The 15873-nt window shown below is 48.4% G+C and overlaps 1 protein-coding gene across 1 annotated transcript in view; it reads left to right on the forward strand.

Annotated features, from left to right (window-relative positions):
* LOC138443204 (choline/ethanolamine transporter FLVCR2) overlaps positions 1–15873 on the forward strand; it is a 61960-nt gene that overhangs the window by 19929 nt on the left and 26158 nt on the right. Inside the window, exons 2-3 of the mRNA XM_069595198.1 lie at positions 10240–10381; positions 12803–12943. Coding sequence (XP_069451299.1) covers positions 10240–10381; positions 12803–12943 — 283 coding nt within the window. The remainder of the gene's footprint in view (positions 1–10239; positions 10382–12802; positions 12944–15873) is intronic.

Here is a 15873-nt window from a genome sequence, read left to right on the forward strand (position 1 = left end):
CTGACTGAACAAATATTTCTTGAATATCTACTCTGTGCCAACCCACATTCTGAGCTCTGAGAAAAGAGTTGTTCAGTCGCTCAGTCATGTCAGACTCTTTGAGACCCTATGGACTTGAGCGATAGAAAAGAAAAGTTCCTGAATTCAAATCTAAGAGAAGAGGAATTAGACTCTAAGGCTGATGGAGTGACTAATGGTGGAAGAGTCAGGCCAAGTAGGAGGGGAGCGACCTCATGTGAGTAGGTCCTGAGTAACTCCCTAAATCCCAGGCCAGAGTTCATGGTATTACTTTCCGGGGATGGTGGTAGATATGGCTAATTTTAATAGTTTTTCTGGTGCAAGGTTTAGATTTCTTTTTCTTTCCAGATCTCTCTGGGACCAAGAGGCAGGGCTAGTTACCGTATGAAGTTGGTGTCTTAGGAAAAAACTACCTAGGGCCCAGCCTGTCTCTTTTTGGAAGCTCACCCTGAAGTGGGAGGAATTGGGCCTGGCTCGTGGCAGCCTGTTAAGAAACCAGTCTTCCAGGGCCTGCCTGTGAGTAAGCCCTCTGATCTGAGTTTCACCTCTGAAAGTCAAAAGTGGGGGTCTTTCAACCAAGAAAGCCCAATCAGACTCAGATGAAAACTTGGGAGTATTAGAAACATGTGTGGTCACATGAGGGGCTTCCTGGTAGCTCAGCTGGTAAAGAATCTGCAATGCAGAAAACCCGGGTTTGATCCCTGGGTTGGGAAGATCCCCTGGAGGAGGGCATGGCAACCCACTCCAGTATTCTTGCCAGGAGAACTCCATAGACAGAGGAGCCTGGCGGGCTAATGGGGTCACAGAGTCAGACACGACTGAGTGACTAACTGTGCACACGTGGTCACATGAACTGCTTCCAGGAATTGACAGCATGTGACATGTCAGACAAAGGAGACAGTTCTTCTGCTTTGGGCTATTTCACCATCTGTCACCAGGCAGGGAGTGGTGAGGTTAAGCACGGGAACAGCACCCGAGATGTGTGAGTTCAGCTGTTGGCTGCCATGGGCTGGCGTCTGGTTGGGAGTTGGTGGAAGTGCCAAAGCATCTCAATGGAGCTTTTTATTTTCTCCAAGATTTGGAGAAAGTGAGGTCTGCATCCGCCCCTTTCCTGGCCTGGAGGTTAGAAAGATGTCCCTTTTCATTCCTCTTCCCTGACTCAGTCACTAGGGAAGTTCTGGGAGCCTGTGGTCATTGGCTGTCCGCTCTGTCACGAGAGGGACCTTTGGGTGGAGAAGTCGGCCATGAGTCAGGCACTTGGGGAAAGGGGAGCGGAGGCTGGAAAGGGGGGCAAAGGCTGCTCTCACCTAGACCAGGACTGAGCCTTTGCTGATGCCACCACAAGCACAATTTCAGGAGCAACAGCCACCCTTAAAAGGAGGCATGTGTGCACCAGGAGCCTCCAAGGTGATGACTGAAAGCAGCACAAATATGAAGCTGAGCTAAAAAAAAAACAAAAGCAAGCCCTTTGTGAAAAAAATTAATCAAAATTTCCCTGTAGAACTCAGACCCCTCCCCTAAACTTAGCACCTTCTCTGCTTAGAGCCCAGGGTACCTCTGCTGCCTGCACTCTCTCAATAGTGAGGAGGAAACCCATCCCCAAGGCTGTACGTCAAGATCAAGGCATGCTGGCTGCTTGGAAGCTTGGTAATGCCCTTTGTCTTGCATTTATCTCCTCCCCTACCTTTTAGTGTGGTGCTTCATAACAGTGGGTGTTCAGTAAATCTTAAGTGTAGGTTTGAGGGTGGGTGGTTGATCAGCCTACATTCCAGTGACCCCTGTGTCTGATCTTGGGGAGCTCCAAATTGGGGGTCTTCTCTACATCATTTCACCTTGCATCTGCTTTCTTTTGGTGGTCAACTCTTGCAGTTCAGCAAATTGCTACTCTTCTCAGCTGCTTTGCTGTAGCAGAGACTGGCAATACTTGATTTAGGTTTGAGCTGTGGAGTTCTGAAAGTCTTCTCTGTTCAGAAGGTATTTCCTGAGCCTCATCTCTGTTCTTGGCAGAGTGCTGGTGTGGCATGGGGAGGGGTCACACAAGGAAAGGTTTGTCAATGTCCCTGTCCTCATGGTGCTAAAATCTAGCTGGAAAGATGACAAATAGCCTACATGGAAGACAATCGGAAGTCAAGCATATAAGAACAGGAAACCCCATAGGGGCTGACTAAGTGGGAAACAGTCAGACTATAGCTGTAACCACATCTGCTGATTGCTTCCTCCAGTAGCTAGACTCATGGGAGGCGCTTGAATGATAGCATCGTACCTGTAAGACTGGAGATGTTATCAGGTCTCTGAGGCAGTTACTTCCATGAAATTTGCCCAGTGTGTCAAGGGACTTGGAATCAGATTGCCATGGGCTCACATCTCAGTTCTGCCATTAGAAGCTGGGTGACCTTGGGCAAGTTATAGTTTTCTCTTCTGTAAAAACCAAACCAGAGATAATCTTGTCGACTTTAGGGAGTTGTTGTAAGGCATTAAAGGAAATAGTGTGAAAAATCATTTAGCAACTGCCTAGCATACAGTGGGTGCTCATTATGTATTCATTTCCTTCCTTCTGCTTTGAATAACAGCTAGGACTGGAATGTCTGGCCAAATGGTTAAGGCTACGAACCCCAGTACCCATGGCCTGAACTTGAAGCCTAGCATAGAACACGTGCTGTTCTTTGACCTTGGACAAGCTACTTAAATGCTAGTTTTCTCAGTTTTAAAATAGAGACTTGGGGATTTCCTTGGTGGTCGAGTGGTTAAGAATTCGCCTTCCAGTGCAAGGAACATGTTCGACCCCTGGTCAGGGAACTAGGATCCCATATACCACGGGGCAACCAAGCCTACACGTCACAAGGAAAGCCCAACACAGCCAAAACAGCATAAAAAGCAAAACAACAACAATAAATAGGGATTAAAAGAGGGTGTGTGCGCACATAGGTACAGCATTTAGTAGCAGAGCCTGGTGGGCTGCCATCTCTGGGGTCGCACAGAGTCAGGCACGGCTGAAGCGACGTAGCAGCAGCAGCAGCAGCAGGCCGGCAGCTGTGGCGTGGCGAGCGCAGTCAGCCAGCCTTGATGGAGTTTCTGGCCTTCCCTGGGAGGCACGTCTTCCAGGCCGGCCTGGTTTCCCTGGTGCTTCTGCTGCCTTCGCCTCACCTCTTTGCCTCAAGTGCCTGCTAAGTTGCTTCAGTCGTGTCCGACTCTTGGCCTGCTAGGCTCCTCTGTCCGTGGGATTCTCTAGACAAGAATACTGGAGGAGGTTACCATGCCCTCCTCCAGGGGATCTTCCTGACCCAGATATCAAACCCATAGCTCTTACGTGTCCTGCGTTGGCAGGCGGGTTCTTCATCACTAGCGCCACCTGAAGGACTGAGGAAATCCAAGAGCGTCGAGGTTATGTAAGCCACCAGCGCAGTCACAGATTTGAGGACAAACCCTGTGATTAGGGGAGGGGATTCTAAGGGAGTCTAGAGTCTGACCAGCTGTGACACCGCTTCTCAAGTTCTTAGGGACCTAAGCTTAGCCTTTTAAATCCATAAACCTCTTTCGTGGGCGATTTGTCCCCAAATCAATGAGATTGCTTTTGTTCCTGAAGGTCTGCTCCATCCTTAATCCCGAGTTGGCTTTTTCAGAAGAAGCCAGGGGCTTGGATTTGGGAATTTAAAAAATACAGTCATGTGAGCACATTATTGCTGACTGTGATGTGTTCCTAGGAGCTGCCAGGTGGTCCTGGGTGGCCCGTCCTCATGAGTAAACCGTTGTTCGAGTTCAGTGTTGCCATGCCCAGCAGCCGCCTCGCTCCTTTCCTGGGCATCCAAGACTCAGTCCCAGGACTGCCCTCTGAGCCTGCTGGCTCTCAAATGGGGCTTTCCTGCAGCACACCACCCCGCCCTGGGGGCCCGGAGCCTTTTCTGTGCATCATTTTGCCCAGATTGTTATGCCTTGATCGCTGAGGTGTAGTGTTTTCACTAAGGTATAAACAATGGTCTGAGTGCCCCTGGCCAAGCGGGGAGAGCAGTATTAATAGTAGCGGAATTTTGTATTGAGTGTGCCGACTTGCCTCAGCAGCACCGCTTTGTGGTGTTTAAATGAGCACAGCAGTGTGTAGGGATGGGCCTTGAGTGCTGAAGTCACTTCTGGGTTTTGTCCACAGGGTGTGCTGGCGGCCTCCCTGCGGGTGGCCCTGCTGTCCACGTCTGAGGTGCCGGAGTCCAGACATGCAGCCCAGGAGTGGGTGGGTTTGAGTGTATGGGAAGGAAAGTTGACATACTGCTTTTTGTAGCACCTTTTGGTGCTTCCCTGGTGGCTCAGACGGTAAAGAATCTGCTTGCAGTGTGGGAGGCCGGGGTTCCATCCTTGGGTGAGGAAGATTTGCTGGAGAAGGAAATGGCAGCCCACTCCAGTATTCTTGCCTGGAAAATTCCATGGATAGAGGAACCTGATGGGCTACAGTCCATAGGGTGGCAAAGAGCTAACGCTTTCACTTTAGTGCCCGTAAACTCTGTATGGACTGAAATGGCCCTTTATGAAAGAACACTTTCATATGTTTGTCTATGTTTATTCTTCTCAACTGTTGTTCTCCGTGACCTCTAGTTTCTGATTAATCTGTAATGATTAATAGATCATGAAGATCATCGCTAATGTGTACAGATTTGTGTAGATACACACCTGTTTGTGGTCACCCATCGCATAAAAGCAAGCCTTGTGGGGGTAGCATCGTGCTGTGCACTTTGATTGCTCATGGGGGTTGATCAGCTTTAAGCAAACCTGATGTATGGCAATCTAGATTGAACCCAGATTTATTTCTCATGTGGTGCTAATTTAAAAGGAACCTTCACTTATGTTATTTTAAAAATCACACTTTCTCTAAGAGCCTTGTCTAGTCAGTTTTAAGTTTCCAACCACATTATTCCCCAGGTCTGGGTTCACAGCTAGTCTGGAAGGGACGTGATGTTTCTTGACATGCCCGTAAACTGCAGCCCTTTCGTTTAATGCCCATTTATCGAATAACCCCCTGTCCTGTTTACCAGGCAGCAGACTAATGTCAGAAGAAGGGGTGAAATTTAAAGGATTTAAGGGGTTGGGTCAAGGAAGCCAGGCCTCCCTGAAATAATCAAGGACTCAGAGAAGGAACTGAGGGTGAGCTGGGCTCTAAAAGGTTTGAGGAGGGAGACCTTTGCCAGCAAGGAATCTGCTGGGATAGAGATGCTGAAGCGTTGGGCTTGTGAATCATCCAATCCGGGGCCATCCAGAGAAGCAGATGGAGATGAGACTGGAGGTGAAGAAAGACAGGAATGTCAGGCTGAGGGGTGTGGACGTGGTCCTCCTTGGGAGAGGGCTGGCTCCCTGAGGGTCCTTGAGCTGGACCCCGTGATCAGAACAGTGCTGAGGAAGGCGCTTCTGAACACACTGTGCAAGCTGCTGGGGGAGAGGTCACACCGCCTGAAAGGGACACAGAGGCAAAGTGGGCATCCCAGGAGGCCGGGGAGGGTCCAGACAGCGTGGATGTGAGAAGGCAGACGCCAGGGCCCCCAGGAGATGAGAGAGGCAGAGAGAAGGAGCAGAGAAGGATGAGGAGGAGAACCAGGGTAGGTGGCTGAGCGGCTGCGTCGGTCAACCGAGCATGTCTTGTTTGTCCAGGTGGCCTCTCCTCCCAGGCCTGTCGTTGTGGGAGAGCGTGGCAGGTGGGAAGGGAGTGAACCCTCCTGACATAGAGCATCCTGCTGGGAAGTCCATTCAGAGGGGCCCACTAGTCCTCAGAGCAGCCCCCTGAGCTAGGGGGTATGAACTAGGCAGTACAGTACCTTCCTGTGGGCTAGGAAACAGGCGAAATGAAGGGAAATACCATGTCAACGTCAGCCTTCTAGTGACTGGCAGAGCTGGGCTGTGAGCTCAGACCTTTCTGACCCCGGAGCCTAAGCCCTTCACCGCTGTATAGAGTGGTGACAAGTCAGAGGGACATTGGGGTAGAAAGGAGGAAGGGGGAGAGGTTTGCTTTGCAATGAACAACGTTCCCTCTTAAAATGAACCTCATGGGTGTGAGCTCCTTGGGGAGCAAGGTGATTCCTGGTGAAGACATAAGGAGACCAAGTTGGAAGGGAGCCGTCAAGCCCGGGGCTTCTGCTGCAGGGAAACTTCTGACCCAGTAAGGGGACATTTCTGATCCTTGGTCCCAGGGAGCTGGCTCTTGGGAGCCCTGAAATCCAAGAGATATGTTGTCCTGATCTGGTGACTGTGGCCAAAGGGGAGGAATGAGGCAGCGGGGGCCTAGCCGTGGGGCTGAGAGTGGGCCGGGCTTTCTCTGATCAGCCGGTCTGCCTGGGGGAGGAAAGGGCCGAGGAGGAATGAGGTTCGGTGGGTGAGAACCTGCTTGCTGGTGTGGTTGCCTCCTACCAAGAGGAGCGGCACCCTCCTGACCGATACCTGGGTCTGGAGGATGAGGTGCCTGCGACCCTGGCAGAGGATTCAGATGGGGACCAGTGGTCTGTCCCAGTTCCGGTAGCACTGAGCCCTCACCATGGTGTTGACACAGAGCTCCCTGCCTTTTGCGAAAGCCCCAGGGTCTTCCTCGGATGGTCTGGGTATGTCCATGACCAGGCGGCTCTCGGGGCAGCTTTGGGCCTGGGTTCTGACTCAGTCTGACTTGGGCTTTTCTGAGTGCCCCACGTGGATGGTGATGGGGACGGTGGTTCTGTGGGTCTCAGAGCAAACGTAACACATGCGCTGTGCTGTGTAGTGGCTTAAGTGTGGACATCTTGCCCCAGATGCAGCCTCGTGCTTTCTGGATTAATTTTTGCTCTGCCAAGTGCGTGAGCCAGAATGACAAGTGATGCATGATGCAAGTATGGCTTCCTCCTGTCACCCGAAGCCCTTGGGCTGCACAGACGTGTTTTTAACTAGGACATTTGCTCTGCAAGTGTTCAAGATCGCAGCTCTTGCCAACAGGGTTTAGATGTCACCCTTGCGTTTGCAGAAAGGGTGAGATCAATCAAAGATAAAAATAGAGTATCTTCGCAGTCTGCATCTCCATCCTTCGTTTACCCCGTTTGGATTAAACGTCTTCCTCTGGGGCAAAGTGCACCATTGTAATTAGGCTCCTAGGCTCTGAAGGGTGGAGACTGTGGCTGGGTTTGTCTGTGAGTTGTGTACTTTGCCCAGGACTATTTGAGGAGGATAAAACGAGAACAAATGCTGGGGCAAAGGGCAAGCCAGAACAAGTTAGCAGTGATTTTTTTTTTTTAAGCAGTGACTTTTAATCCTTTACACTCGTGGTGTGGGGCTTTGCTTTTTTTGTGAGCATGGAAAAGATGAGGCTCCTACCCCTTGGGAGCAGCATTCTCTCAGTTCTTCACATTTTCTTGGCCTCACTAGGGCTGCAGGTCTCTGGTTTTTGCCCTGGTGGGTGTCCTGTCGAGTGGGTGACAGAACTCAAAGGAGTGAAGACACAGGCTTCTAGGCTGACTGATGCTGCAGCAGCGACAGTTCCTGGGAGGTGGGAGGTGAGCTGGGCCCAGAGTCGGACAGAGCTGGTTTGGGAGCCCGGCTCTTAACGCTACCAGTCGGTGTGATGCTGGCTGCGCACTGACCAGTGTTTCTCATTTTTGTCTTTGTTGTAAGACTTCATGGGCTAAGTGAAAAAGATAAGCTGTATTACATGCTCAGGGCCTAGTAGATGCTCAAAAGCTAGTCAGGATCCTACCCTCTTCCCGCCCACACCCCTACACCCATTTTCTTCCGTTACCACTGGAAGTACAGCATGGTTTGTAGAAAGAACATGGTCATTAGTGGGCAGACCTGTGTGATTCTACCAGCTTTGTGTAGATAAGACCTTCCACCAGTATCCATCTGTCCATCCACCCAGCCAGCCAACATGACTGACTTCCTGCTAAGGCACAGACTCTGGATCTAGGAGCTGGATGTAGGGCTCTGCACACTCACTGAGCACAGCTTTCGAGAAGCAGGGAAAAAAAAATGTTCTGAAAAGCAGAAGAGGCAGCAGCTTGCAGTGCAATCCCTGTGTCTGAATTTTCACACTGGGTATGAAAGTACCGCCAAAGCCGACATCCTCCTAGAGAAAGGTCCCTGTGGGACAGCCTTGCCACCTGGCCAGGTCTGCCTCGGGTCCTTAAGCTGACTGCCCCATCCTGAGGCTGGAAAAGCACTCATTCAGGCTTAGAGTGTCGACGGAGTGTGGACAGAGGATGGAGTAGGGCCTCTGAGGGCTCAACTGTGCAGCGGGGACCCAGCTGGGAGGACCTCCCTCTCGAGGCAGAAGATCACTGGGCATTAGGTCCCCCTCCATCAAGGTCCTTTTGAGAATGAGAGAATCCCAGAACCTTGAGTGATGTCCCATATCTTCCCTCATTCTTGGCAAAGGGACCCTCTGGCATCTTGGTTGACTGCTAGATCTGCAACTTCAAAGTGCTTAGGAAACCAGAGAGGGCGTGCAGTGGCCCAGCTTCCCAGCTGTGAAGGGTACATTTGCCCCTCTATCCCTGGCTGTTTTTTACCCTCAACATCTTGGAGACCAGCAGTTAAGAAGCGGGACTCAACTCTGATAGATTAATGTAAGTGAGGATCAGATAAAGCTCTAAGGACATGAAATACCTTCTCTCATGGAGGAGCCTGCTCGCTTGGACTTTTCTCATGACTTTTAGCCCTGAAGGGCAATCTAGGCCCCACGAAGGAGGCACGTCTTAGAGATGCCAGGAGATCTGGTTTCTCAACTCTGTGTGACCCTGAACAAGTCACTAAACCTCTATTTGGTCTGGAACTATTGTTCAATCACTTCAACCCACAAATATCTCCATTTGTGTTACCTTTTGTATCTTTCTTTTAATTCTCCCTGCCCCCACTAGATTATAAATCTCCTTGAAGCAGTACTCTTGCCATATACGTCTCTCGGAAATCTAGCAGAATACATTTCAAAGAGCAGGTGCTTAAAAGATCAGTTTGACTTGTTGATTGTGTACAGTACGCACTGGAAGAATGCTACTCTGAACCTGTTGATGATGACTTTTAAGGCTATTTCAGAGCTAAGAATCATTAGTGACTACCTCGAGTGGGTATAATTGACAGGCTAGAAAACCAACTGGAATGATGAGTGCATTAGTGGTTAATGATGTTGTAATTGGCCTGAAAGCAAATTGCTTCTCTCCCTGCAGTTGCTTTCAAATTCACAAAGTTACTTTAACACAAAAGAGTTAGCTTCTCTCAATTCTAGAATTTGAATCTTCCAATTTCCACCTTGGTATTTCATGTGGCAGAAGGGTTTGGGGCATTGCATCACAGCTGGTCACTCCTGAATCACGGTGTTTCTGCTGTCAGAAATACTCAGCTGTTAGGTCCCTGAAGTTAGAACTGCAGTGCTGATATGAGATGTTTCAATTTATTGGGGTATGTGAGTGTGTGTGTGTGTGTTTGTGTTTATAGCCAGTTTCATACGCCTATGTCCTGTGTATATAAGTTTATGCAGTTCTGTGAATTCACACCACAGGTGCTTTCTAAATGACAAGTTCCAGAGTGAACTTAAACACTTACGTTTGTCAGTGTGGTCACGATGTTTGGCTTCCATGTCTCACTGAATGCAAGTTTTTGGAGTTGTAGTGTATAGAATTTATCCCTCAGCTGGTCTCTCAGCTACAGGTTAACTATAGGTCAATGACCCTACAGGTCAATCAGTGAAATCAAGGATTTAACTGGAATCAAAGGCAAAACTAGCATTGTTTTACTTTACCACAGAGAAGGGAGTATAAAAACTGTTCTTCATTAATTTGTTGTTAGAAAAAAAAGTCGCCTGCAATGAGAACCCCAACTGCAATCTTTTTCAGTGGTTCCCTCGTAGCTCAGTCAGTAAAGAATCTGCCTGCAATGCAGGAGACCTGGGATCGATTCCTGGGTCAGGAAGATCCCTTGGAGAAGGAAAAGTCAACCTACTCCAGGATTCTTGCTTGGAGAATCCCATGGACAGAGGAGCCTGGCAGGCTACAGTCCATGGGGTCGCAAGAGTCGGACACAACTTAGCAACTAAACCACCATTGTTAGTGGCGGTAGTCAAGGGTGTGTGTGCATTGAGCTGTCAATCAAAAGAAAGACCTGTGGTGTCTTGAGTGGGAAACAACCCCTGTCTGGGTTTTAAGGACTGGAAGTTGAGGACTGTTTCTTATGGGGAGTCTCTTAAATGTGTGCCTCTTGGCTATTGATACTATAATCGATTGTCTCTGTCTTCTATAGCTAGGAATTGCCATTGGGTTCTTGGTCCCTCCCGTCTTGGTACCCAACATCAAAGACCAGGACAAGCTTGCCTACCACATCAGCATCATGTTCTACATAATTGCAGGCGTGGCCACTCTGCTTTTCATCCTTGTCATCATCGGTAAGGCCACTGACAGACCCGTGGGGTGCGGGGAGGCAGGGAGGTCCTACTGACTTGGGTGAGGCCCTTGTGAATATTCTAGGTATCGTGTATTTTATAAAACATGTCTATAGAAACTGGAAGCCAAGCTTCCAGTGGTCTTCAAATGTTTTAGCCAGAGGAGTTGCTGCCCATACAATACTAACTGGTCCTGTGTGCTTTGTTAGATGCTCAGTCAAGATTAGTTCTAATTACCAGTTCCTTGGTATGACCTTATTAGAATTAATGGGCAGCCTTGATCCCCTTGATGCAACTCTGCTGAGCACTTATGATATCACTGGCCCTGTGCTGAGTGTACCTGTTCTCATTGACTCCTAGTGGGGGGTGGGGGGCGGTCCTAGTATCAGTATTTCTTAACCAAGAGAAAACAGTGACTTGAGAGAAGGAAATTATTCAAGATTAGTTAGTAAGTGGCAGAGATTGAATTCTAGCCTAAGATGCTAACTCCATAATCTACATTTCTGAAATAAAACAAAACAAACAGGATTCACCCACAAACACTGAAACTCTCGTATATTCACCTGAGAATGCCCGGGGCCCACATTTTTCAAATGTTTGGAAAAAATGTGTATAAGGATAATGCTCATTATGAAAAAATCTAGAAGATACAAAAAAGCATACACCAAAGGATGACCATTAACTTAGCCTAGAGTTAGTTAATCCCAAGCACCAGCCCCAGAGAACTACTATTACTCCATGTATACATATGTAATCACTGAGATGTTTGGTTAGTATAATTTATATCATCTTTTATTATCTGAGTAATATCAGATGCGCTGTGATAAAGAGTGTAGAAGAAGTTTTCAGTGAGTCGATTGTCTTTAAAGGTTAACCAGCTTTCATTTAATATTTGAAAACTCCACCATACACGTTAAAGGTCTCCTTCCTGCCTGCTGGCCTCACCTCCAGAGTCAAACACTATCATGATCATGGACCTCCCCCAACTGATCTCACTGTGTCATTTCCTCCCTGGGGTCCACACTGAGAGGAAGGGCTTTTCAGAGTTCACAGAATCTCCTGGACGGAGAACCTGGTGTTCCTGGAAAGGTGAGAAAGGTGTTCCTTTGAAGCTGTGGTTGAGAACAGGAAAGAACATCCTCAGACAGCCTTGAAGTTTCGAATTATGATGTGCTCAGCTCCAAATTCTTGTGTTTGTAGCAGGTGAGGGCCTGGTCCTTTGCAGAGATCCTGGAGTTAGGACCTTTCTTTGCTTTACATTATACTAGCAAGCACTGACCATTGCTCACTGAGTAAAGAACTGAAAAATCTTATCCAAATTGTGGTTTGTGGTTGCCCAATCCTTGAGCAAACAGCTATGGTTGCCAAGATTAAAAAAAAAAAAAAAATCTCTCGCCTTGATTTCTTTCCCCAGATAGAAGGGAAGGTGAACAGGTCAGACAATAATTGAGAGGTTCCCAGTGGGTGGGGGAAGTTGGCCAGGACTATTTCCGGAAAGGAAGAAGCAAGGCTCTGAAGTCTGGACTGGAGATTTATCTGGGTGGAGCGGGAAGACCTTTGATGTTTGAGAGAGTAAACCTCATTTCCAAAGCTTTTTCTAACTGGAAACCATCTCCTGACCTTTCAGGAGCATTCACATGGAGGCTGGGGGTGAAGATGGTGCTTCAGCTGGGGGACCAATTTAGGCAGACAGCTGGTTAAACTGATCTGGCCCCCAGAGAACTGAACAGCAGTCAGTGCAGTGAAATGGACTGTACCAGCTGTACTGCAACTAGAACATAAGGAGAATGGTTTCCCCACTGTCCCTCCCCGGTCCTTCCTATCAGAGGCCCAGTCCTGCAGGAGCGTGTATTAGTCCTCTGGTTTCTCAGGAGGCAGATGGTGATTCACACTCTGAGAAACTAGGGAGGGACTCGAGGTCTCTGCAATAGGAGCAGCTCCTTCCCTTACTCAGGGAGTGTTTATGGGCAGCAGGTGCCAGGCTCTGTGCTCAGCATGGGCAGCCCAGCCCTTTCCCCGGGAGGCGCTCTGGGGCTGAGTCCTCATCTGGGCCCACTAATCCCAGAGCCTCAGCTCTCACTTCCTTTCTGTCCACTGGTTACTATGGGATTTTTCAGTGCTCTGCCCTTTGGTATTGCCATTTATTACAGGACTCCTTTATCCTTGAGCACTGCCTGGAAAGTCCAATGATCACAGCTGTCCAAAGGTCATTAATAAAAAGTAATCAAAGGGCCAGCCCCTCAGCCACAGGCAGTGAGATGCAGCTTCAAGAGAGGAGACTCTAGAGGATTTAATCAAATAATTAATATTTCCTTTTGGAGTCTGAGCCCCTTCTCAGATGAGGGAGTCAGGGCTTATCCATGTGGCAGCTCTGCAGGAGTAGTACCAGGGGACTTGCAATGATCTCTGTTTCTTTCCTTTCAGTGTTCAAAGAGAAGCCTAAACATCCCCCCAGCAGGGCCCAGTCCCTGAGTTACGCCTTGGCGTCTACTGATGCTTCGTACTTAAGTTCCATCATCCGATTCTTCAAAAACCTCAACTTTGTGCTGCTAGTCATCACCTATGGTATGATGCATGTGTGTCTGGGGTGTACTGGAACTGGGCATTTGAGACAAGAGACCTGAGGTTTCTGTGTATCTTATTGTTTCCAGATCCCAAATGTATATGTAAAGTCATCATTTAGGGTTAAGCAGAAGAGCCAGCTGTGCCTCAGAGGCTTCCCTGTTCCTTTAAGTTTACCTAGGAAACCATCCCTGTCAAGTCACCCGGAAACGTGCCTGCTGATCCTCCAAGTCTCATCCCAGTATGTCTGCTATAAAGCAGTATTAGAAAGAAAGTGAAGTCGCTCAGTTGTGTCCTACTAGGCTTAGCCTCAGTCATAGCCTACCAGGCTTCTCCGTCCATGGGATTTTCCAGGCAAGAGTGCTTGAATGGGTTGCCATTTCCTTTTCCAGGGGATCTTCCTGACCCAGGGATTGAACCCGGGTCTCCTGCATTGCAGGCAGACGCTTTACCCTCTGAGCCACCAGGGGAGACCTAAAGCAGTATTAGGTGACCGTTTATTGTGCTATTCTTAGTACCTCTTTTAGTAAGTGTTAGTCGCTCAGTTGTGCCCAACTCTGCGACCCCATGGACTGCAGCTCACCAGGCTTCTCTGTCCATGAGATTTTCCAGGCAATGGTACTGGAGTGGGTTGCCATTTCCTTCTCCAGGGGATCTTCCCAATCCAGGGATTGAACCCAGGTCTCCTGCACTGCAGGCAGATTCTTTACCGACTGAGCTACAAGGGAAGCTTGTAGCTTTTTTGGGCTTCCCTGGTGACTCAGAGGGTAAAGCATCTGCCTGCAGTGCGGGAGACCCAGGTTCAATCTCTGAGTTGGGACGATCTCCTGGAGAAGGAAATGGCAACCCACTCCAGTATTCTTGCCTGGAGAATCCCATGGATGGAGGAGCCTGGTAGGCTACAGTCCATGGGGTTGCAAAGAGTTGGACATGACTGAGCGACTTCACTTTCTTAGTACATCTTTGGAGAAGGAAATGGCAACCCACTCCAGTACTCTTGCCTGGAAAATCCCATGGTCAGAGGAGTCCATGGGGTCGCAAAGAGTCAGACAGGATAAGTCATTTCCAGATCTCTTTTCCCACAAAGTAGGAACTCCCTGAGAGTAGAGATTGATGTCTTTTTACCTGTATAATTCATTAGCAGTAGGAGGTATTGTAGCCTGGAGTAGGTACTCCAACAGTTGTTAGATGGGTGAGTGAATGAGCGTATGGATGGATGTTTACGTGAGTCTTACTATGTGAATCACGCCCCAGCCAATCCTTCATCTTCTAACTTGGCTTCTTTTCTACCTGAATGGAAGACAACATCCACATTTCATGTAATTTTCTTGGCTTTGGTAAGATAAATGTCCATCTTTCTGCTGGCATATCGGCTCACCTTTCCAGCAAGGTGTTTGTAGCATCTTCTTTCTAATGATTAATGGTGATGTTGTCCTAGGCCTGGGCTAGGACACAACCTCAGGGCATTCCATTAAAGGTGTCTTTACAGATCCACACAACTCTACTGCTATCCACTCTGCCCATTTAACCCTCTCGTTTGGTGGGATTAAAATCATGAAAGTATATCATGCTCAATAACCAGAAGAAAAAAGATGTGAGATTGGTTTGACATGACTTACTCTTAGTGAAATCCCAGCTGGCTATTGTTCAGTCGCTCAGTCGTGTCCAACCCCATGGACTGCAGCATGCCAGGCTTCTCTGTCCTTCACTGTCTCCTGGAGCCTGCTCAAACTCATGTCCATCGAGTCGGTGATGCCATCCAACCATTTCATCCTCTGTCATCCCCTTCTCCTCCTCCTTCCCAGCATCAGGGTCTTTTCCAATGACTTGGCTATACCCTTAGGTTTTCTCTAGGCTCCGAAACCATGTGTCTTTCAACAATATAACATTTACTATGTGCCAAGATTTTTTTGTTTAACTCCCACCACACCAGTGTGTGGTAAGTGGTATCATTTTTCCCATTTTAACAGATGAGGAAAAAAACTCAGAGAGGTTAGGTAATACCTCAAGAACACACAGCTTTTAAAGAGCAGAGCCAGGATTCAAACACAGATTTGTCAGACTCCAAAGCCTGATCCATGATTGCCTGTACTCCTTCCTTGAATTTTGCCAGGGCATGGCAACCCACTCCAGTACTCTTGCCTGGAAAATCCCATGGACGGAGGAGCCTGGTCGGCTACAGTCCATGGGGTCTCAAAGAGTTGGGCACGACTGAGCGACTTCACTTTCACTTTGCACTCTCATGCTTTGGAGAAGGAAATGGCAACCTACTCCAGGGTTCTTGCCTGGAGAACCCCAGGGACGGGGGAGCCTGGTGGGCTGCTGTCTGTGGGGTCCCACAGGGTCGGACACGACTGAAGCAACTTAACATTTTAAGCTTATCAACACCCTTTACCTGAATTAAAGTGTTTACCTGCTGAGGCATTAGCTAAGAGGTGGTATCATCAGTAGAGAGGCCCCCCTGGTTTCCAGGCATGTGAATCAGTTAGGTGAACAGCCCCAGGAATCCATGTCAGTCTTCAGGGTCTGTGGTCTCCAGTCTTCCTGTCTCCACCTGCTCGATTCTGAGTGTGTCTCTGCATTCATTCACAAAACAAAGTTTCTAATTCTCAGGGTGGCCAACTAAAGATAAAAATGGTGATAAAGTGATTAAAATGGTGATAAAGTGGAGTTGCTCACCACTGAGAGATATTCAAGTGTAGGTGGAACCAACTACTTAGTGGGGATATTGTGGGGAATATCAGCCTATAGATGGGTGGTGAAACATGATAGTGAAACTTTGGCCACCTGATGTGAAGAACTGACTCATTAGAAGAGACTCTGATGCTGGGAGAGATTGAAGGTGGGAGAAGAAGACAATAGAGGATGAGATGGTTGCATGGCATCACTAATTCAATGGACATGGGTTTGGGCGAACTCTGGGAGTTGGTGAT

Source organism: Ovis canadensis, chromosome 7, assembly GCF_042477335.2.
Source record: "Ovis canadensis isolate MfBH-ARS-UI-01 breed Bighorn chromosome 7, ARS-UI_OviCan_v2, whole genome shotgun sequence".
Lineage (NCBI taxonomy): Eukaryota > Metazoa > Chordata > Mammalia > Artiodactyla > Bovidae > Ovis > Ovis canadensis.